We start from the raw sequence: 22,371 nt of genomic DNA on the forward strand, positions 1-22,371 counted from the left end.
AAGTAACATCTTCTTTCCTAGGCCATGTTCTAAACCAATGAAAGGAAAAAAAAAACATAAGGGCCTAGAGATAAATGCAGAATATCATTATTTCTGATGAAGATTAAGTTGGATGATATAACAGCATGAACAAAATGGAGATGAATTTGCTTACTCCCTGAACCCCAGTCTAGTCTTGAGAACAAGTAACGCTTTTTAGAGAAAGCTTCACTCTGCTGATCAGACAGGGCTGGCGTCTTGTAGATTAGACCAGAACCTTTCTTTTGAGACCTCTGACTTACTACTTCCCTTAGTAGAGAATCATGGTGCAATGGCTTCTGCGAGCATAGAAAGGTAGTTATCTTTCTCTACTGGGAAATTTAGGGCTGGGTTAGAGATATGAGTATTTACAGTAGATTCATGGGGAGATATGGCATGAGGAATAAGGAAGTGTTTCATTCATCAATGAGGTGTAATTACACATTTGTGTTTGTGTGAAGCAGGATAAGTGAGGGGACCTACTTCATATGGCAGACTGGTGGGAAAGGCCTCTCTGAGAACAATTTCAGATATTTGCATATATCTTTGCATATAATGAGTTTTCCAGGAAGAAGGGCGTGGGTAAGGTAAAGAGAAGGAGTTGAATTATAGTGTCTAAGTAAAGTATGGCTAAATGTCTGTAATGTCAAGGTGCAGATTTTATTTTATGCAGGACAGATTTTGGGGAGTCAGAGGAAGGACTGGCTCAGATTTTATTGAATTTATTTTTATTTTTCATAAGCAACAAAATTATTTAGAAATTATTAGTGTAGGCAGAAACTTTTTTTTTTTTTTTTTTGCCAGTCCTGGGTCTTAAACTCAGGGCTTGGGCACTGTCCCTGAGCTTCTTTTGTTCAAGGCCAGCACTTTACCACTCGAGCCACAGAACCACTTCTGGCTTCTTCTGTGTATGTGGGACTGAGGAATTTATCCAGGGCTTCCTGCATGCTAGGCAAGTACTCTACCACTTAGCCTCATTCCCGGCTCATGGCTGAAACTTTTTGAAGAGAGTCCCAGGGGTACAGTAAACAAGAAAGACCTGACAAAGGTCATTATATCCAACTAAAAAGTCTCTGCACAGCACAGGATATGGTCACCAAACTAAAAAGACAGCCAGCAGACTGCAAAAAAACTTTCACCTGCCATACCTGCAACAAGGGCCTACCATCTTAAGTAACGGAAGTGTAGCTGTTGAATAGAGAACAGATAACCTAGGATGGGGGCCAAGGCAAATCAGGGGGCAAGTTAGGAGTCCAAGAAAGTGACAGCAGTAACTCCGATTATGATGATCATAGTGGAGGAGGTATAACAATTTGCTATGCATTTTGAAGACAATGGCTGATGGGATTGGGGAAAAGGATGAAAAATCTACCCTGATGACCTAGATTTTCAGTCTAACATCCCAGTGTTGGCATTTATTGGGATGTAGGAATGGGTAGCTTTATTAGGCAGAAGTTTAAAAAGGGGTCTATTTTGGCCAAGTAAAATTTGAGATGCTTATCAGATAAGCAAATGGAGTTACCAAGGACATAGTTAATTTATACATTTGAAATTTGGTGTGAATTAGAGAGTCCTAAAATATAAATGTAGAAGTTCCATTAGAAACATTTGGACAAGTATTGCATCTTGCAATGTAGGTGGTATTTTAAGTTATTTGAAGTGGAGCAGATTATAACTGAGTGTAATCCTAATGTGTGTGGGTTTTGTTTAGATTTTTTTTTTTTTTACCGTGGGGCTTGAACTCAGCCTGGGCACTGTCCTGGAGCTCTTTCACTCAAGGCTAGAACTCTACCATTTTGGGCCACAGCTCCACTGGTGGTTTTCTGGTGGTTAACAGGAGATAAGAGTCTCATAGACTTTCCTGCCCGGGCTGGCTTTGAACCATGATCCTCAAATTTCAGCCTCCTGAGTCGTGAAGATTACAGGGATTAGCCTCCAGCATCTGTCTTGTAATGTAGCCGGATGACTACATTGATGACTTTATTCCAATTCAGTGGAATGTGGTTTCTTCTCTCCCTGTTCCCAAAGGTGACTCAGCACAAGGAGCTGAGTTGTGATGCAAAGATGTTTGTATTTGTCACACATCCGAGAGTGTGGGAGGACTGTCTCAGAGAAAAGCGAGAGACTGATTAAGAGGCCTTTCTGAGACACCAGTGTGAGGGCTGAACTGTCTCATTTCTGCCAGCTCCATGAGCCAGCAGCAACATATAACATTTGCCAAAAGTACTCACTAGGAGAAAACTCGAGTCAAGGGCATAGTGACATGAATGTCTTTTTTTTTTTCTTACAAGGAGAGAAAATTCCAGACTGTGGTTTTAGGTGGCTGAGATGGGAAGTAGGTAGACACCTGCATGGAAGACTGGCTGTTAGATCATTTGTTTGCCTTTCTATTCTGTGCCACTTTGGTAGTATGTAGAATTAGTCAGTAAATGCTTCATTGTTTAACTCATGCTGCTTGGGTCAAGTACCACTGAAAGTGGATTCCCAGGAACTTTAGTGGTGGGGCTGGTAAGAAGGGTGTAGCTTGGTCATCAGAGCTGGTGGTGACATCAGGGAAGGAGACCAGTCCAGTCCAATTCCAGCTTATCTGACCCCACATCTCCAGCTGCAAGCAGTCAGGCCTGTGAACAGGGAGTGAAAAGGCCCCAGGTCCTACCTTTATCAACTCATGTTAATCATCGACTCATTTGCTCAGGTTCTTTTCTTCTCTACCTACTTCTATCCCACCATCGAATTCATTTAGTTTTCTGGAGATTTCTGACAGGTCTTGGTATAGAATCTTCAGCCAATTTGAATATTTCAACATTTCATTTTGAAAATTAATTTCATGAACTAGAAGTGAGGAAAATAACATTTCAAAGAGTCTTTTGTTAGCACATAACTGGAATACTTTAAGACCAGGCATATAAATTTCCATCACTTTTTCTCTATCATGTTTTTAGTTTTTTCTTGTTATTATAAAGGTGATGCACAAAGTGGTATAGTTATCTAAGTCAGGGCGTGAGTATATCTCTTTTTGGATAATGTCGCTCCTTCCCTCACTCTCTCACCTGTGCGCACCCACAAGTTCTATAGTTCATTTTCAACATAATGTCTGGGGAATATTGCAGCTGCATTTGTCCCTCCATTTCTGTGTACCAGTTACCCTTCCAAACAGATAAACAAAGAAGACAAAAAAAAAAAGAAAAATAGCAACAAAGAAAAAAAGCCTCTTGTTTCTCTTTCCCAGAGTTCATTTAGAAAAATATTATTTGATATAATCAGATGTACACAGACATTGCATTTTTGTCTTCCACTCCTCCTTTCATGTCACTATGTGTAAATGCCAAGAGTCTGATATAATTTATTATGTCTCGATGTATTTTCATATCGCGTTTTTAATGTTAGTATAAGTATTTTTACTTCAGTTAACTCTTTAAAAATGAAGATTATTTTCTATTCTGTTTTAGGATCTTAAAATATATACATTTTTCTGCTCATTATATCCATCAATGTCTCTTCCAGTTCCTGAAACGGCTCCTTTCATTCGCAACATAGAAAGTTCAAGTCCTGACACTGTGGAAGTCAGCTGGGATCCACCTCAATTCCCAGGTGGACCTATTTTGGGCTATAATTTAAGGCTGATTAGCAAAAATCAAAAATTAGACTCAGGGACACAGAGAACTAGTTTCCAGTTTTACTCTACTCTCCCAAACACCACCTACAGGTAAGAATTTAAAGTGGCACAGAGGGAATCGCAACTAGCATGACTGAGGGCAGGCTAATTGTTTAAGAAATATAGCTGAAAAGTAGATTAAATATATTTTGAGCAATGTCACTGCCTGTGCTGGGTCAAAGTTGAAGGTTCTTTTCAAGCGTCTATGTTTATTAGATCACACAATGCCAAACAAAATTATTCCCAATTCTATTCAAGGATCCTTACAAATATGAGTTAATAAAGTCATAAATACCACACATGCCATTCCTTTTTTTAACTCAGCATGAAAAAAATTAAGGAGGTAAAACTCGGTTAATGGTATCTTTATTAACCACTGGCGATTATTTTATTATCATTAGCTTCTCTGGCATTTACTAAGGGCCACCTAAATTAGGGGAGGAATGGGGGTCATGCAGATAGCAGAGTTCAGTTTTTTGACCCCAGTGACCCTGAACTGTTCTGCGGAGAATGTAAACAAGGATGTGATGGATGGTCATTTTAGTGTTGAGCGGTGATACTCAGTAACTAGATATATGTGTTGCCACATCATCCTTTAAATAGAAACATCGGTGCTCCATCTGTTTGTATCTCATGTTCACGCCATGCCCTGTGAAACACATCTCTCCAAAATGTTTTTGGAACAGGTTTTCTATCGCAGCAGTCAATGGAGTGGGTGAGGGGCCAGAAGCAGAATCTAATATCACTACTTCATCCCTTGCAGGTACTACCCAGCTTGTTCCTTTTGTGATATATGAATAAAGGATAGCCAGGATACGGTCAGATTTCAATGGTCCCGTATTGACTTTCAGATCCCCTCTTTTCTGTATTTGTGATATATATATATATATATATATATGTAACTATAACTTCATAAATTTTCAATACACTTTTTTTGTACTGGGCTTGGGGCTTGAACTCAAGGATTGGGCATTATCCCTGAGGTTTTTTGCACAAGAGCAGCACTCTATCACTTAAGCCACAGCTCCATGTCTGGCTTTTCTTTGGTAGTTAGAGACAAGAGTCTTACAGAATTTCCTGCCCTAGCTGGCTTTAGACCATAATCTTCAGATCTCAGCCTTCTGAATAGCTAGGATTACAGGCATGAACCGCTAGCACCTCTCTTAAATTCTCAATTTTAAGAAAATATAAATATTTGAAAATAAAAAGTAAAAGGTTGAGTTGAAAAATTTCACATTAGAACTTAGGGAATAAAAATTAGAAACATTAAAGGATATTAGAGGCTGGGAGTGTGGCCTAGCGGTAGAGTGCTTGCCTAGCATGCATGAATCCTTGGGTTCGATTCCTCAGTACCACATATACAGAAAAAAGCCAGAAGTGGTGGTGTGGCTCAAGTGGCAGAGTGCTAGCCTTGAGAAAGCCCAAGGACAGTGCTCAGGTCCTAAGCCCAAGGCCCAGGACGGGCAAAAAAAAGTTGTTATGGGATTATTGCATATCAGTGGGTAATTGTCCCCAAAGTGTTCATCATATATGGAACCTATTATCAGTCTTCAGTTGAAAGAGCATCGTGCAGATTTCTGCAGCCCTTGAACTTCATTCCTAAAGAATGAAGTGTATGTGTATGGTACCGAGGAGTTGAGCATTCTAGGTGAGCATTCTACCCCAAGGCTCTGTTCCTGGCCCCAATTTGGGGGGGGGTCTTTTTTTTTGGCCTGTCCTGGGGCTTGAGCTCAGGGGCTGAGCACTGTCCTCGGACACTTTCTGCTTAAGGCTATTGCTCTCCACCTGAGCCACAGCACCACTTTCAGCTTTTCCTATGTGATACGGAGGAATCAAATGTGGTGCTTCTTGCAAGTGAGTACTCTACCACTAGGCTACACTCCGGGTCCTGGGGGGTTCTTAAGAGCATGTACACATAGGTTCTTAAGAGCAAGTATACATACTTGATTGCCACTGTATTTCTTACTCTTCATTATGGATTATTATTAGTAATTATTGATGTGGATTGTACCACAGATAAACTATTCTATTATTTTCAGAGAAAATTTGATCAGTAGTCTCTCTCTCTCTCTCTCTCTCTCTCAAGAATCAGTTGTTGTCATTCTTTTTTTTATTGTATTTTATTGTTGGGGTGATGTATAGTGGGATTACAGTTACATTTGTCAGGTGGTGGGTACATTAATTCTTGAGCCTTGATGCCACTTCCCATGTTTTCCTCTCACTTTCCCTCCTCCCACCCCTCCCAATCATCTTGTTTTTCCCCTGCCCTTCCCTATTTTAACTAAACAAATTAACGTATATATAATATACCAGGTACCAAAGTCAGATACAGTAACAACACGAGAGAAAGCATAAGGGAGGGGGGAAGAGAAAAGAAATAACTTCATATAGTACATTAAGAACAATTTTCAAGTACCATTTTCTTTGTTTTGAAGAACTGGTATATTTTTGGTGTTAGTTTGTATTTAATATGTCTGTCTGTAACTTACATCATTTTTCAGTTCAAGAGGAGGAGCAATGGCTCTTTTTATCCAGAAAAACTTCATTAAGGAAGAGATCTTTAAAACACTTAGTAGATGAAGCACACTGCATTTGGTCTGACATTATACAGCATAATATTACAGGTCAGTATAAAAGAGAGAAATGTTTCTTTATTTTTTTAAAATATTTTTTATTGTAATTAATAAAAGGGTTACATGATACTTGGCAGATAGAAGGTGCATTAATTCACATACATTGATACCCTTTCACATGTCTTGGTCCCAATTACCCTCACCCCCACCCCCCCATCTTGGTTTCCCCCCTTCCCTATCCAATTTCAAATAACCGAATACAAATATATCCAATATATCAGATAACAAAGTGAGATACTGTAACAATATGAGATAACCAAGGGACAGCAAAAGAGATGAGAGATAACATAGTACATTAAGGACAACAATCATTCATTATATGGCGTTTGTTTCAATATCCTAGAGGTCCTTTCAATTAGTTTCATACTATCTTATGTATCAAGGTTTTGCTCTATTGCAAATCTCTGCTAGTAGAGCCCAAGTTTTCTACTGATTATGACAAATGAGGGGAACCATTGAGCCTAAGTTCCTTTGAGTCTGGCTTATTTCACTTAATATGATTTTTTCTAAGTCTTACCATTTCCTAACAAATGGGGCGATGTCATTTTTTCTGACAGCAGCATAGAATTCCATTGTGTACAAATACCACATCTTGTTGATCCATTCATCAACTGAGGGACATCTAGGTTGGTTCCATATCTTTGCTATGGTGAATAATGCTGCAATGAACATTGCTGTGCTAGTGGATTTAGTATGCCCTAGTTTCTGGATGGTTGGGTAAATGCCAAGTAGTGGAATTGCTGGGTCATAGGGGAGCTCTATGTTTAGCCTTTTGAGGCACTGCCATACTGCTTTCCATAGTGGTTGAACGAGTTTGCACTCCCACCAACAGTGTAGCAGTGATCCCTCCTGGCCACATCCCCTCCAGCATCTGTTGTTATTCGTTTTCCTGATCCTGGCCATTCTAACTGGAGTGAGGTGGAATCTTAGCGTTGTTTTGATTTGCAAGAAATGTTTCTTTAATGTTAAAAAAAAGATTTGGCATTTCTGCAAGAAATATTTCTAGAGTAGAAGAATATTTAAAAAAAACTTTGGATCTGGGAGGAGATATTGTTCAATGCTAGAGCATGTGTTTAGCATGCATGGACTCTTGGGTTTAATCTCCAGCACACACACACATGTATATAAATAAATCAGCTCCCATCCCCTTACAAAACCAAAAAAATTCACTTTTCCCCAATATTTAAAGAATATACTCTAGAATATACTACTTAAAGTCTACATGTAGAATCGAGAAGAATATTTTCTTCAAAAATATCACTTTTCTTTCAATCTCTTAATTTACTTTTTGGTAAATAAATTCTCTTTAAATATTAGCTTTTCTTTTGTCCTGGCTGTTATTTAATAATGTGTATGTGTTTGTGTGGTCTTTTAGGAATATCAGTTAATGTCCAGCAGGAAACTGTTTATTTCTCTGAAGGAGCTCTCATATGGGCGAAGGAAGTTGCCAATATGTCTGACATGTCTGACCTGAGAATTTTCTACAGAGGTTCAGGATTAATTTCTTCCATCTCCATAGACTGGCTTTATCAAAAAATGTATTTCATCATGGATGAACTGGTTAGTCTGAGAATTAAAATCAAATGACTTGTTATTACTGATAGTGTATCTTGGTATATTAACAACTAAACACTGTTCTCATATTCAATGCATACATACCCACACAGTACAGTAGATTATCACTGAATCATGGATACAGCCCACAGGAGGTCAAGCATTTACGGATGCTAGTCCTCACTTCCCAGAGTCACAAGTTGTTTGTTTTACGTTTTTTTTTGTTTTTTGTTTTTTGTTTTGTCAATTGTGGAGCTTGAATTTGAGGCCTGGGCGCAGAACTCTTTTGCTCAAGGCCTGTGCTCTATCACTTTGAGCCACAGCTCTGCTTCCGGTTTTCTGGTGGTTAATTGGTGATAAGTGTCTCATGGACTTTCCTGCCTGGGCTGGCTTTGAACCACAATTCTCAGATCTCAGACTCCTGAATAACTAGGATTACAGATGTGAGCCACTAGTACCTGGCTTTGTTCTACATTTTTATTTGCAATAATTAGTTGCACTAGAGAATTTAATTTTTGTACATGCAATGGGCCTTAGTTAGATCTACCCTTCCTCTCACCTCTCTGCTTTCCCAAATCAGTTTCAAGAAGTTCATTGTTCTGTTTTCACACATGTGCATAAAGCATTTTGATCACACCTTCTCCAGCATTCATAGCTTTGTTAGTGATACTTCATCTGTGTGATCACTGGATAAGACTGTCATGAGAAAAATTGATTTGAATTATTTAAGAAATAGGGTTATTTTAGCACGTTTCTGAAAGAATACCAGTCCTGAGATCTTTCGGAAAACATAGTTTTAAATTCTATTTCTTTGAAAGGTGTAGGTATAGTCAGAAGCCCACAAGCTTAAGGAGAATATAAACTTCCTCTTTTTTATTTTTATTTGTAATACTGGGATTTTAATTCAAGGCCCAGCACTTGGTAGACAGGTGCACTGTCACCTAAGCCATACCCCCAGCACGGTTTTGCTTTTTACTTATTTTTTGGAGCATTTTGGTGGGGACAGGATCATTATCCTTCTATTTCTCCTATGTAGCTGGGACTTCAGATTTTTGCCCCTATGCTTGATGTATTGATTAAGATGAGGATGTTGCTACATTTCTACCCAGGCTGTCCCAGAATTGCAATCTTCCCAATCTCTGCTTCCTAACTAAAGCCCCAATCCTCTCCCTTTCCTTTTTAAGACAGTTATGCTGTGTCACCTCGGCTGGCCTTGAACTCAGAATCTTCCAGCCTCAGCCTCCTGTTTATAGGTGCATACTGATTAAACTACCTTTAAATTGTTTCTTTAGCTTGGTCTGGAAAGTGTGAAGTGATTATCACAGTTCCATGCATAGGACAAAGGCTGTAGCTCAGAGCTGGTAGCCGAAATAAACACAGAATGGACAGTGATCTGATATCTGTGTTTTTGCTTTTCTAGGTGTGTGTCTGTGACTTAGAGAACTGCTCAAAATTTGAGCAAATTATTCTTCCTTCTGTTAGTGCACCTCAAAAAGTTGTAGCAGATCCCTACAATGGGTAAGTATAGCCTTGTAAATATGGGGTCTCTTTAATTAGTGAAAATCTTTGTGAAGAGTGATTTCTCATGAAACAATGGTGTACTGTACAAGCCAGTATCTAATTTCAGAAGAACTTAATTTCCAGGAAAATCATTTGTTCAATTATATAGCCTAGATAAAATTACTTTCAGACTTGATAGTCTACTCCACAGAAAAAGAGCTATATGACAAAGGAATTAGTTCTGGATTCTAGTTGTGGATTTTTTTTTGTACTGGTCTTGAGACTCGAACTCAGGGACTCGGCACTGTCCTTGGGCATTTTTGCTCAAGACTAATTCTCTACCAGTTGAACCAGAGCTCCCCTTCTACATTTTTGTGGTTGGAGATAAGAATCTTGTGAACTTGCCAGGCACTGTGGTTCACGCCTATAATCCTAGCTATTCAGGAGGCTGAGATCTGAGGATCAAGATTCAAAATCAGCCTGGGCACAAAAGGACCAGATACTCTTTTCAATTAACCTCTAGAAAATGGGAAGTGGTGGTTGGCTCAAGTGGAGGTTTGCAGCCTTGAGCTGAAGAGCTCAGGGTCAATGCCCAGGCCCAGAGGTGGGGCAATAGCCTTTAGCTGAAGAGCTCAGGGACAGCACCCAAGCTGAGTTCAAGCCCCATGAACCACAGGAAAAAAAAAAAAAGAATCTTGTGAACTTTCTGCCGGGGTTGGCTTTGAACTGTCCTTCTCAGATTTCAGCCTCCTGAGTAATTAGGTTTATAGACATAACCAAACTATTTTATGGTTTTCTTTGAACTTTTTTTTTTTTAGCTAGTCCTGGGCTTGAGCTCAGGGCCTGAACACTGTCCCTGGACTTTCTCAAGGCTATCACTTGAGCCACAGCACCACTTCTGGCTTTTTTCTGTGTACGTGGTACTGAGGAATCGAACCTGGGTCTTTGTGCATGCTAGACAAGCACTCTACCACTAGGCCAAACTCATGGCCCCTCTTTGAGCATCTTTAAATTTGTCCTTTGTTATCCTTAGTAGTTCTACAAAGGAGTTTCAATTCATCATGACAGTTTGTGAGTATAGTACACCTTGATCAGTATCAATCCATTCATCATTCTCTCATCTTTCCCAACCCCAACTCGCCCCTAAATTTACCTAGCTCCATTTTTACCTATGTACATTGAATATCATGACTGTATCCATCCATACTTCATCTTTCCTGGGAAATCTTCAAAGATTATTTCTCCTATTAGATTGTATGATTTGTCAGAGTCATAAGCAGCCAGGCATCAGTGGCTCACACCTGTAGTTCCAGCAACTCAGAAGGCTGAGATCTGAGGATTGTGGTTTGAAACCAGCCCAGGCAGGAGAGTCCTTAAGATTATTTCAAAGTAAATACCAAAAAGCGCAGAAGTGGAGCTGTGGTGCAAATGGTAGAGCACTAGCCTCGAGCAAATAAAACTCTGCGACAGTGCCAACGCTCCCTGAGCTCAAGTCTCAGGTCCAGAAAAAAAATCCATTGATAATAATTAAAATTAAGTGACTAACCATTGTGATGGAAGCTGGAAGTTTCCAACTTTTCAACAAATAATTTAAATGGGCATAATATTGACCTTTAGAACATGTATCTTAGGACCCTTACCTTTTGCACCTGGGAAGTTCTGGACTTGGAGAGTGAGCTGGTTGTGATTGTGTGGCAAAGTAAAGCAATTAGCTGAGGAGGTTGTATAGCTATGCTTGCACCGGATCATACCAGTCTTCTTTGTTCCTGTGTCAGGTATGTCTTTTATCTCCTGAGAGACGGCATTTACAGAGTTGACCTCCCCGTGCCACCTGGCAGGGCTGCTCCCGCTGTGCACGTCCTAGAGATCAGGGCATTAAAGGACTTTGCAATAAAGCCACAGTCGAAGAGAATCATTTATTTCAACGGCACCACCCAAACCTTCATGTCCACCTTTCTGGATGGCTCGGCTTCCCATCTTGTGCTTCCTCAGGTCCCCTTTACTGAGGTGAAGAGCTTTGCTTGCGAAAGCAATCACTTCCTGGTCACAGATGGCAAAGCTGTGTTCCAACAGGATTCTCTGTCTTTCAATGAGTTCATTGTGGGATGTGACCTCAGTCACATAGAAGAATTTGGGTTCGGGAACTTGGTCATCTTTGGCTCATCTGTCCAGACGCACCCGCTGCCAGGCCGCCCCCAGGAGCTCTCCGTGCTCTTTGGCTCTCATCAGGCCCTTGTTCAATGGAAGCCTCCTGCCCTCGCCATAGGAGCCAGTGAGTGTGCGGTGCCAGGGGGTCCTGTTGGCCTTCTGGAAGGAGAGGAAGCTGGCGTTGCGGGGCTCTGGGATTCAGTGTCAAGAATGCACATTTAGTTGTCTACCCGAAGCAGCTACTTAGCTATAAATGAATGTTTATCTAATTGCTTTGCATTTATTAGCTTTTCAGTAGGAGAATCTTTATGCTTCCCAGATAGATTCCAAAAGAAGAGTTGAAACATTTATTAGACATCTATCAGGACTGTACACAGTGGCTTTTTAGTGAGAGTGAATATTAGCAAGGAGGGATCATCCATGCGTTGGGGTCTTACATAAATTTGAGAAATGCGCTAACGGTGCTCTGAACTTGACTCTGCAACTCTAGAGAGTCAGTGGTGTGCAGACAGGCCCTTGGTCTTGCAGGCCAAACGACCCTGAACAAGTTCCTTAGACACACTGTGCCTTGAAAAATGAGAACATTGGGTCTATCTTTTTTTGTGTAGTATACCAACTTTGGTCCATCAGGCAATACTATTTAACAAATGACCATGTGTGCCTTTAAGGCAAAGTTAATTATTTCTAGCCAGGCATGGTGGTATATTCTTGCAACCTCAGCTTCTTAGGATGTGGAAAAGGGAAGATTATGAGTTCTAGGCTAATCCTAGAAAAGATAGAATATATCACAAAAACAAAATAAAAATAAAAGTGTTTATGGCATGGCTCAAGTGGCATGGCCGACAAAAGTGAGCATTTAATTTATTATATCATATAAAGGTAATTATTATTGTTTGTTGCATATATTGAAAATGGCTAAGGATGAATAGGCAAATTTTTCTTCAAATTGGGATTTTTTGAAGTTGCTCTACATACAGACACTGAAAATCACAGTATTTATCATTAAGCATTTTTGTAAGAGCCTGATTATTGTTATAAAGATATATTACAATATATTTCTAGTATGTCTGGTTATAATATAGTATTAAAAAGAATACTTCTGACAGTCAAATGAAGCTAACCACATAGCTTTTACTGAAGAGAAGAGTAACTTGTTGGCATGTTTCAGAAAGGGCATGTGTTTGTTTATTGTCACCTTGACTCTGATGATTAGTGTGGTAATAGGCCTTATTGCCCAATGAATCTGCCATTTGGGATAAGGCTGTTGATGAGCTTATTGACAATTTTTGGTTTTTGTTTGCTGGTATTGTCCTGGCCAATGACATTGTTGAATTCTTTAGGCCCTTCTGCTTGGCAGAACTGGACTTATGAGGTGAAAGTGTCAGCCCAAGATCTTCCTGAAATCACTCATGTTTTCTCTAATATAAGTGGGACTATACTTAATGTACCTGAGCTGCAGAGTGCTACAAAGTACCAAGTGTCGGTGAGAGCAAGTTCTCCCAAGGGTCCAGGGCCCTGGTCAGAGCCCTCTGTGGGTACTACCTTGGTGACAGGTGAGACAACGTTCTGGATTTATAGGTGTGATTTTGAGAAGATCAGCCTGTAAAATTCCTTCCTATGAGTTGATAGAGTGGTTCAAGCAAGTAGAGTGAGTGCCTGCCTAGCAAGAGCAAGGCTCTGAGTTTAACCCTTAGCACTGCAAAACCAAACCAAACCAAAACAAAGAAAATCTGGGCCAGGAATTGGCATTCTTGCCTATCATGCATGAAGACCTGAGTTTTATTACTCGGTACAACATACATAGCAAAAGCTGGAAATGGCTCAAGTGATAGAGTGATCGAGCTCTAGCCTAGAGAAAGTTCAAGGCCAGTACTCAGGCCCTGAGTTTAACCCCTGGGACTAGAAAAAAAAATTCCAAAACCAAAATAATCTTTGCCTTAAATGCGAATGCAGCTCCCTCTCTCTCTCTCTCTCTCTCTCTCTCTCTCTCTCTCTCTCTGTCTCTCTGTCTCTCTCTGTCTCTGTCTCTGTCTCTGTCTCTCTCTCTCTCTCTCTCTCTCTCTCTCTCTCTCTCTCTCTCTCTCTCTCTCTCTCTCTCTTTCTGGTTGGTTTTGGGGCTTGAAGTCAGGGTTTAAGTGCTGTCTCTGAGCCTTTTGGCTCGATGGTAATTTTTTACTACTTTGAGCCATAGCTCTACTTCCAGTTTTTGAATGGTTAGTTGGAGAATCTTTTTTTTTTTACCTTAAAATTCAGTTTATTATTTCGCTTAACACAAGCACACATGTATTATCTGTATAAATTGCCAGATAATTTAACAATACACAATAAATATCAGAGATCAGCTGATGGAATTTCAGCATATAGGGGCTTTTCTGCTTGGACCAGCTTCAAACTGTGATCCTTAGATCTCAACTCCCTGAGTAGTTAGGATTAGGTACTGTAGCTAGCTGCTGGCACCTGGCCCAGGAATGAGGTTGCTTAAGGATGTGCTTTGTAATTGTCATTTGAAAAGCAAATAAACACTGCAACATCTGTGTTTTTCATTTGCTTAATAAAAAACAACTTCCCAAGATATATTTGAAGAAACCAGATGACTTCTCCTCTTCATGGGCTTCCTGTTTATAACCTACAGCATTTCTGATGCTTTTAGGGACAGAAGTAGAGAGACTATGAATTCTGCTGAGAGAAAAATGGAAGAAGAATTCTATCATTTATACAGCTGTTATAATTTACTCTACAGGCTCCAAAGGGAACCAAGGCAAGCAGTTCTCATGAGAGTAGGAAATGTCTGCCATGAGCAGGGTGTTGTGACAGTCACACAGTCATGACATGAACATTCACCTTCACTTTCCATTGCATACATTTATGCAAAATCAGGAAGCATGTTAAATATGACAGATAATTCTCTCAAGGAGATATGATTATTCATACCATTCCACAGTACTTTTCAAAATGCTGATATGCTTTCTTTCTTTCTTTTGGCAGTCCTGGGGTTTGAACTCAGGCCCTAAGCACTGTTTCTGAGCTTCTTTTGCTCAAAGCTAGCACTCTACCAGGTGAGCCACAGTGCCACTTCTGTTTTTTTCTGTTTATGAGATACTGAGGAATTGAACCCAGGGCTTCATGCATGCTAGGCAAGAGCGGTACCACTTAACTACATTTCCCATCCATTGCCAATGTTATTTTTACTTAAAGAAAAGGTATTTTAGGGCATGAGGGATGTGCTTAAAATATGCTTCCTGTGGCTGGGAGTTTAGCCTAGTGGTAGAGTGCTTGCCTAGTATGCACGAAAATCCGGGTTCAATTCCTCGGTACCATGTATATCTATATCTATATCTATATCTATATCTATATCTATATCTATAAAGCCAGAAGTGGTGCTGAGGCTCAAGTGGTAGAGCTCTAGCCTTGAGAAAGTCCAAGGACAGTGCTCAGATCCTGAGCTCAAGCCCAGGACTGGCAAAAAAATATGCTCTCTGTGACTTTAAAAAATTTTTATTTTATTTTTTACCAATAGCTATTGAACCACCATTTATCATGGCTGTAAAAGAAGATGGGCTTTGGAGCAAACCATTAAACAGCTTTGGCCCAGGAGAGTTCTTGTCCTCTGACATAGGAAACGTGTCAGGTAAATACTTCTCTGTAGTTAGATGACAGGTTTCTATGCCTAGATTTTCAAGTTATTGAATGAATAGAAAAAAATGAGTACTAGCTCTGAGATCTTTGCTTTTAATAATAAAAGGAAAAATGCTGACTGGACAATACTGACAGTGGTATTGTTATGAAAATGTCAATTCTTAAGTAGGGATGCTATTTATGAAGTCACAAACTGTGAAGTTATTTAATAATTGATGTCCACTTTGAGAAGGCTTTGATATAATATTCTGGTGATGTAATTTATCGATATCATGTTGATAGCAAAGACAGCTTTTTTTCAAAAAGATTTTTATTAACATTGATTTTTTTACATCATATTTCAAATGTCAAGTTTAACAAATAAGTATTCAGGTGTCAGGGTCCTTCATCCCCGGTCTCTCTCGACTAGTAGGAGGGATGGGGAAAAACACACCCCGACCAGTCCAAGCAGCGAGAGGAGAGAGCCCACTGTCCTCCCGCACTCAGCCTTCTTACCCCGGAGCATGAACAGAGACACCACGCAGCTTCATCTCTCTCCAATAAACCCCGCTCCTGAGGAAGTCCCTCCAGTTAATATCCCCTCACTCTAGGTCCCAGCAGAGAGTGATAAACAATAACACATTTGTAACCAATCGTAATCAAGTCTTGCACCCTGCCTCTTGTGCCTTGCCTTGTCTCAGTAGAAAGTTATTAGACATGGCGTTACTTGGCCCCCAACATTCAGGAATGGGATCTCCATATGCGAACACTGACACACAAATTTTAGAACAAAATTAAAATTAAGCTGAGAGTTTGTATGTCATAGATATATATTGATCTATATATTATGTCTATAGAATATATATCACATCATAGATTATATGTCTATAGTTATATTTATATCTCCAAGTTAATGTCAATGACCTTGAGTACCTGAGTACTGAGTCATCCCTCTTGTACTGTTTGGATCCAATATCCACATATCAAGGAGACCATGCGCCTTTTGTTCCTTTGGTCTTGACTTATCTCACTCAACATGATTTGCTCTAGTTTCATCCACTTCCCAGCGAATGCCATTATTTTATCTTGTCTGGTGGCTATGTAGAATTCCATTCCATATATGTACCACAATTCTTGTATCCATTCATCTGTAGTGGGGCATCTGGGTTCTTTCCATCACCTGGCTATTGTGAATAGTGCAGAGATAAACATGGCTGTGCAGGTGTCCTAATCCTGCGTTTATGATGCCCAGGATAGATGCCCAGGAGTGGTATGGCTGGGTGGTAGGGAAGGTCTATGTTTAGTTTGTTGAGAAACCTCCAAACTACCTTCCAGAGTGGTTGTACTAGTTTACATTCCCACCAGCAGTGCAGTAGGGTTCCTCTTTCTTCACAACCCCGCCAGCATTTGTTGTTGTCTGGGTTCAGAATATTGGCCATTCTGATTGGGTTGTTTTAATTTGCATTTCCTTTATGATCATGGCTGATGAGCATTTTATAATATGTTTCTTTGCCATTTAACCTCTTCATTTGATAGGTCCCTTGCCCATTTAGTGATTGGTTTGATGGTTTTGAGGGAGGATTGTTTTCTTGAGTTCCCTATAAGACAGCTATATTTTCCCATTGATAATGATCATTTATTGGACGCTAATGTGTATCAGGCAACATACATCATCTTATTTCACGTGCATTGTCTTATATCATCCTCCTGATTACCCGATCATCCTCATTTAGAGAAAAGGAAATTGAGGTTTAGAGAGAGTAACCGGCTTGTTCTCTGTCAGCTCAATAAATAATAAGTGGCGGAGTCAGGACTCAAACCTCCCTGCTTCCTAACTTGAGCTGCCAAGGTACACTGTACAAAGTTTAGTTGCCACTTCAAAAAAATCAGCCAATCAATAAAACCACTAGGGGCCAAGAGAGCTATTTTTTAAGTAATACCTTTACCATGAGTTTTATTTATAAAACAGGAGTGAAAAAAAACGCAGAATAGGTTTACAATAAGGTGTGAGAGAAAAAAAACGTTTACAAAGAGGATGATTAATTTTTCCTAAAAGAAGTCTTTGTTCTAAGGGGGCATGCCAATGACTTTGCCTGAAGATCACATCTTCTATACTTAGCTATTTTATTTACAAACTTAGCTATTAGAAGCAGGAAAATAAGCTGGGCATTAGTAGTTTCTGGCTATAACCCTAGCTATTCAGGAGGTTGAGATTTGAGGATCACAGTTCAAAGCCAGTCCAGGCAGGAAAGTTTCTGAAACTCTTATCCCCAATTAACTACAGAAAGCCAGAAATGACTCTGTGGCTCAAAGTGGTAGAGCATTATTAGCCTTAAGTCCAAAAGCTGAGAGACAATACCCAAGACAATGCCCAAAGACTTAGTAAGTCTTAGTAAGACAATGGAGTTGGACTTAGTAAGTAGCCTGATACTGATAAGAAGAACTTCGCTTAGAGTTAGCTAAAATCTGAGCTTCCTTCCTTTTAATTGGTAAGATTTCTGATAGAATAGACAATCTCACCAAATCTTAGGTTGTTACCTTAAAAATGGCAGTAAGTGTCAGGGCCAGGAGTTTGGCCTACTGGTAGAGTGCCTCAGCATGCACAAGGACCTGGGTTCGATTCCTCAGTACCACTTACATAGAAAAAAAGCTGGAGGTGGTGCCATGGCTCAAGTGGTTGAGCGCTAGCCTTGAGAAAGCCCAAGGACAATGCTCAGGCCCTGAGTTCAAGCCCCAGAACTGGCCAAAAAATGGCAATAAGTGTCTGAGGGGTTAAATTAGGCAAGTAAAGTTACTTGAGGCAATGTTTGGCAGCGAGGACATACTCAGTGCATTCAATTAGTTCCTCCACTCAGTTTTAAGAGTTACAATTTTGCATTACATTACATTACGATTTTGAGAGATCACTGAAGTTCTCAAATCTTTATCAGTGTGGGCCTTAAAGTGATCCATGACAGAGAACTATTGACTGGTGCCTCTAATACTAACTGCTCAGGAGGCTGAGGTCTCAGAACTGCAGTTCCAAGCCAGCCTTGGCAAGAAAGTCTGTGAGACTCTTATCTGCAAATTAACTACCAAAAATCCAGAAATGGAGCCCTAGATCAAGTTGGTAGAGTACATGACTTAAGCAAAAGGCCAAGGGACAGAGCCCAAGCTCTGAGTTCAAGCCCCACTACCAGCAAGCATAAACACATATATACATGTCCCCACCACAATATCTATATTGGTACTGATATATGTCTATATCATTTAGGCACTGATATATATATACATATGTGTATATCAATTAATTGACTTATTGATCTATTGATAAATATATCACATCATCTAAATGATCTGTTAAGTCACGACATATTTGTTGGCATACATGAAAAATAACTGCTGGTGGGTTTTGTGTTTGTTTTGAGATATGGATTGGTATAACAACAGCCTCTACTACAGTGACATGAAAGGTGATGTTTATGTACGGCCACTGAATGGGACAGATACCTCCGAACACTATCATATCCCTAGCATTGCAGGAGCAGGGGCTTTAGCTTTTGAATGGCTGGGTCACTTTCTCTACTGGGCTGGAAAGACATATGTGGTAAGTCAACCCCAGGATTCTGAGTGATCTAAAGCAATTCAACTTCAGTGACTTGCACTGCACTTCAGTTTATTAATACTGTGTACTACCTGAGATAAAATGGATACAATATTGGTAGTATATACTAGTCTTTTCTAAAGTGAATTTATGGGCAAAGGAAATTTTATACCACTGTTGGTTTTATTCTTTATATATTTTCATCATTCTCTTAAAATAAATGCATTAAAATACTCACTTTAGCTGTGTGGTGGTGACTCATGCCTGTAATCATAGCTACTCAGGAGGCTGAGATCTGAGGATCTCGGTTCAAAGCCAGTTTGGACACTAAAGTCCATGAGACTCTTATCTCCAATTAACCACCAGAAAACCAGAAGTGGTGCTGTGGCTCAAGTGGTAGAGTGGTAGCCTTGAGTTGAAGAGCTCAGGGACAGCTCCCAGTCCCAGAATTCAAGCCCCATGACTGACAAAAAAATCAATCAAACAACCAATAACAAACAAGAAAAAAAACCAAGTCAAAACCGCCCCCCCCAAAACTCAAGAGTTAGAAGGTAAGTATGCACTTATAATCCCACAATGTGGTCCAAGTCTGGCCTGGGCAAAAAGCACCAGACCTTATCTGAGAAACTGCCTAGCTGTTAAAGCTTTGAGTTTAAATCCTGGCACCACACAAAAGATAGTTTAGTTTAAAAATACTTTGAAAGAAGTGGAAGAGTAAATACAAGAATTGGTTCAGTATTTACTCTGTCTTTTATGAAAGTTTAATTTTAGGACAAATTGCTCAACCTGTTTTAACCCAGTTTTCATGAGGAAGAAAAATATATTGAATAGAAATTAGCTATATGTTTACTGTGAGGATTGCAGGAGCAAATGTTTTAAAAGATGAAAAATGTACTACATCTGTCATCTAGGTAATGGAAATAACTAGTACTGGGCAATATGTGGTAGATATGAGCAGGTAGAGGAATCTTAATTTTAACTACTTTATCTCTAAATTAATTTATTTCCTTTCTATTTGGAGATAGGAAGAGATGAATTTCATAAAGGGAAGTGCCATGTTTGTATGTTATATTTTTAGGGCTTAGCACAGTGCTAAGCATTTAGGATTGATAATTGTGGTTGAAAAAAATAAATGAATGGGTGTGTGGGTGGATGGAAGCATGCAAGCATGCAATCTAATAATTGCAACGAACTACTGTGATAATGATGTCATTGAGAAGCATTAACTGACCACATTATTGTGTCCTTCTAGATACAAAGGCAGTCTGTGTTGACGGGACACACTGATATTGTGACCCACGTGAAGCTGCTGGTGAATGACATGGTGGTGGACTCAGTCGGTGGCTATCTGTATTGGACAACATTCTACTCAGTGGAAAGCACCAGACTAAATGGAGAAAGTTCCCTCATACTACAGGCACAGCCTTGGCTTTCTGGGAAAAAGGTGACAAATTAAAAATAAGAGTTAAAAATAGGGCCGGGAGTTTAATCTAGTGGTAGAGTGACTGCCTGGCACGCATGAAGCCCTGGGTTCGATTCTTTGGTACCACATACATGGGAAAAACCCAGAATTGGTGCCGTGGCTCAAGTGGTAGAGTGCTAGCCTTTAGAAAGCTCTAGGACAGTGGCCAGGCCCTGAGTTCAAGCTTCAGGACTGACAAAAAAAAAGAGTTAAAAATAAAAATCAGACAATAAAAAATATATGGACAAAAATGAAAAAAATCAGATCTTATCATTTAATAATACTAAGTGGTGGTCCTCTATAGTTATGATTATATTATCACTACATACTATATTTGAGGTAGAATCCTACAGGAAGTGTTATTACAGTAAAATCTTGCTATAATCTAAGCCTTATGTGATGGTCATAACTGATTATACAGCTCAAATATATAACATGGATATTTTAATAGTTTGTGTTAATCCTAACTAGAGTCATATATGGCAGCTTTAAATTTCTCTTAGTTTTTATAATCCTAAAAAGCACTTCAGAGTCTCTTATGGGTGTTGCTTATGTGTCTTATTATTTTTAATCAACTTTGGGTCCTGACTTTTCTAAAAAGCACACAGCTTTGGCCAACTTGCTTAAGTTCTCTGTTTCATTATCAGAAAACAGGTTGCTATGAAAATTAAGTAAGCTAATTCATGTGAAGTCCTGGGAACATTTTAGAAGCATGATAAGTGCTTAATACAAGCTTTTTGTACCTGAAAGGCACACTTACTATAGTAATATTTTACAAACAAGTGCTATTTTTCCTTCTTTACCTTCTAGAAGGTATATGATGTACCTTTTTAACCATCCTCTAGATATCTACATTTCTGGATCTTATTTTTTCTGATTGCAATGGTGATATATGCCAACAAAACCCCCAGAAAGAACATAAGGAGGAAAGAAATAATTTACTTTCTAACTAGTATACTTAAAATATTTTCTTTTTCTTGAATATTTTTCCTTTAGAGATGAAAATATACCATACAGATAAACCAAATCATATATATTATATGCTATGTGTGTGTGTGTGTGTGTGTGTGTGTGTGTGTGTGTGTGTATAAAATCATATGGATTTCTCAGTAGCTGACCAACCTGTCAGAAAGTATTTTTAGCTCTTTAGTTCTTGTTGTATATCTTTTACATTTTCACTGACTCATCACTTTTGTTTATAAGCTTCAAATGTTGTTATCAACTCATTTTCTATTTAGGTTATTGCCCTAACTTTGGACCTAAGTGACCAGCTCCTCTATTGGTTGGTTCAGGACAATCAGTGTATTCATCTATACACATCTATTCTTCGAGGACAGAGGTAATAAATGTCTCTTAAATGCAATGGGTTAAGAAAGGAAAACTTGCCCCCTCAGTGTGGAAGATTTGTGTAGGGAGATATGCTTCCAAACTCGGGTGGATCGGAGACCTCCAAAATGCCTCAACAAATGAAGCTTGACAAGTAAATGATCTTATAAGGGATTATGTCCAGAGCCATGAGTGGCCACAGAAGGCTGCATCCACCTGAATATGCCCAAGTGTCACCAGCCCTGCTTAACAAACTCTTATTTTATGTGGTATGAATCTATAGCTGAAACCTGGACGTATAGCACCATCTAATGGTAGAATAGCACAGCAGGCTTAACTACAAGTTTAAATAAGACAGACTCAATCAAACTCTAGGGGTTATTTGTTTATGTGTACTCTAGCCTTGCTCTTATCAAGAATTCTGCTGGTCTTGAAAAATGTGGTCTAATGGAAGGAAGAATGGTTTGTTTTGCTTCCTTTGTTTTCTTTACTCTTCTGTCATCTCTTTTTCTTTCCCTCCCTTCCTCCCTCTTTTCTCCCTCCCTCTTTTTCTCCCTCCCTTTCTCTCTTCTCTCTTCCCTTCCTCTCTTCTCTCTTCCCTCCCTCCCTCTTTCCTTCCCTCCTTCCTCATCCTGGTGCTTGAACTCAGGGCCTGAGCAATGTCCCTGAGCTTTTTTGATCAAGGCAGTGCTCTACCATTTGACTCACAGCTCCACTTCTAGTTTCTTGATGGTTTGTTGGAAAGAGAAGTTTTATGGACTTCTCTATCCAAGTTGGCTCCCTCAGTTCTCAACCACACGAGTAGCTAGGATTTAGGAGTGAGCCACCAACACCGGCCCAGTCCATATTTTTACTACTTGAGAAAAGTCATGAGAAA

The 22,371-nt window shown here is 39.5% G+C and overlaps 1 protein-coding gene across 4 annotated transcripts in view; it reads left to right on the forward strand.

The window, feature by feature from the left end:
• Ros1 (ROS proto-oncogene 1, receptor tyrosine kinase) overlaps window positions 1–22,371 on the forward strand; it is a 97,280-nt gene that overhangs the window by 16,424 nt on the left and 58,485 nt on the right. For all 4 annotated transcript variants that reach the window (XM_090338229.1, XM_090338227.1, XM_090338228.1 and 1 more), the window contains exons 8-18: window positions 3,523–3,724; window positions 4,360–4,436; window positions 6,175–6,297; window positions 7,682–7,866; window positions 9,281–9,378; window positions 11,136–11,632; window positions 12,849–13,061; window positions 15,026–15,136; window positions 18,531–18,709; window positions 19,959–20,150; window positions 21,407–21,507. In XM_090338229.1, coding sequence (XP_090194355.1) covers window positions 3,523–3,724; window positions 4,360–4,436; window positions 6,175–6,297; window positions 7,682–7,866; window positions 9,281–9,378; window positions 11,136–11,632; window positions 12,849–13,061; window positions 15,026–15,136; window positions 18,531–18,709; window positions 19,959–20,150; window positions 21,407–21,507 — 1,978 coding nt within the window. The remainder of the gene's footprint in view (window positions 1–3,522; window positions 3,725–4,359; window positions 4,437–6,174; window positions 6,298–7,681; window positions 7,867–9,280; window positions 9,379–11,135; window positions 11,633–12,848; window positions 13,062–15,025; window positions 15,137–18,530; window positions 18,710–19,958; window positions 20,151–21,406; window positions 21,508–22,371) is intronic.

The sequence above is a fragment of the Megascapheus bottae genome, chromosome 8 (genome assembly GCF_031878675.1).
Source record: "Megascapheus bottae isolate mThoBot1 chromosome 8, mThoBot2.hap1, whole genome shotgun sequence".
In the NCBI taxonomy this organism is placed as follows: domain Eukaryota; kingdom Metazoa; phylum Chordata; class Mammalia; order Rodentia; family Geomyidae; genus Megascapheus; species Megascapheus bottae.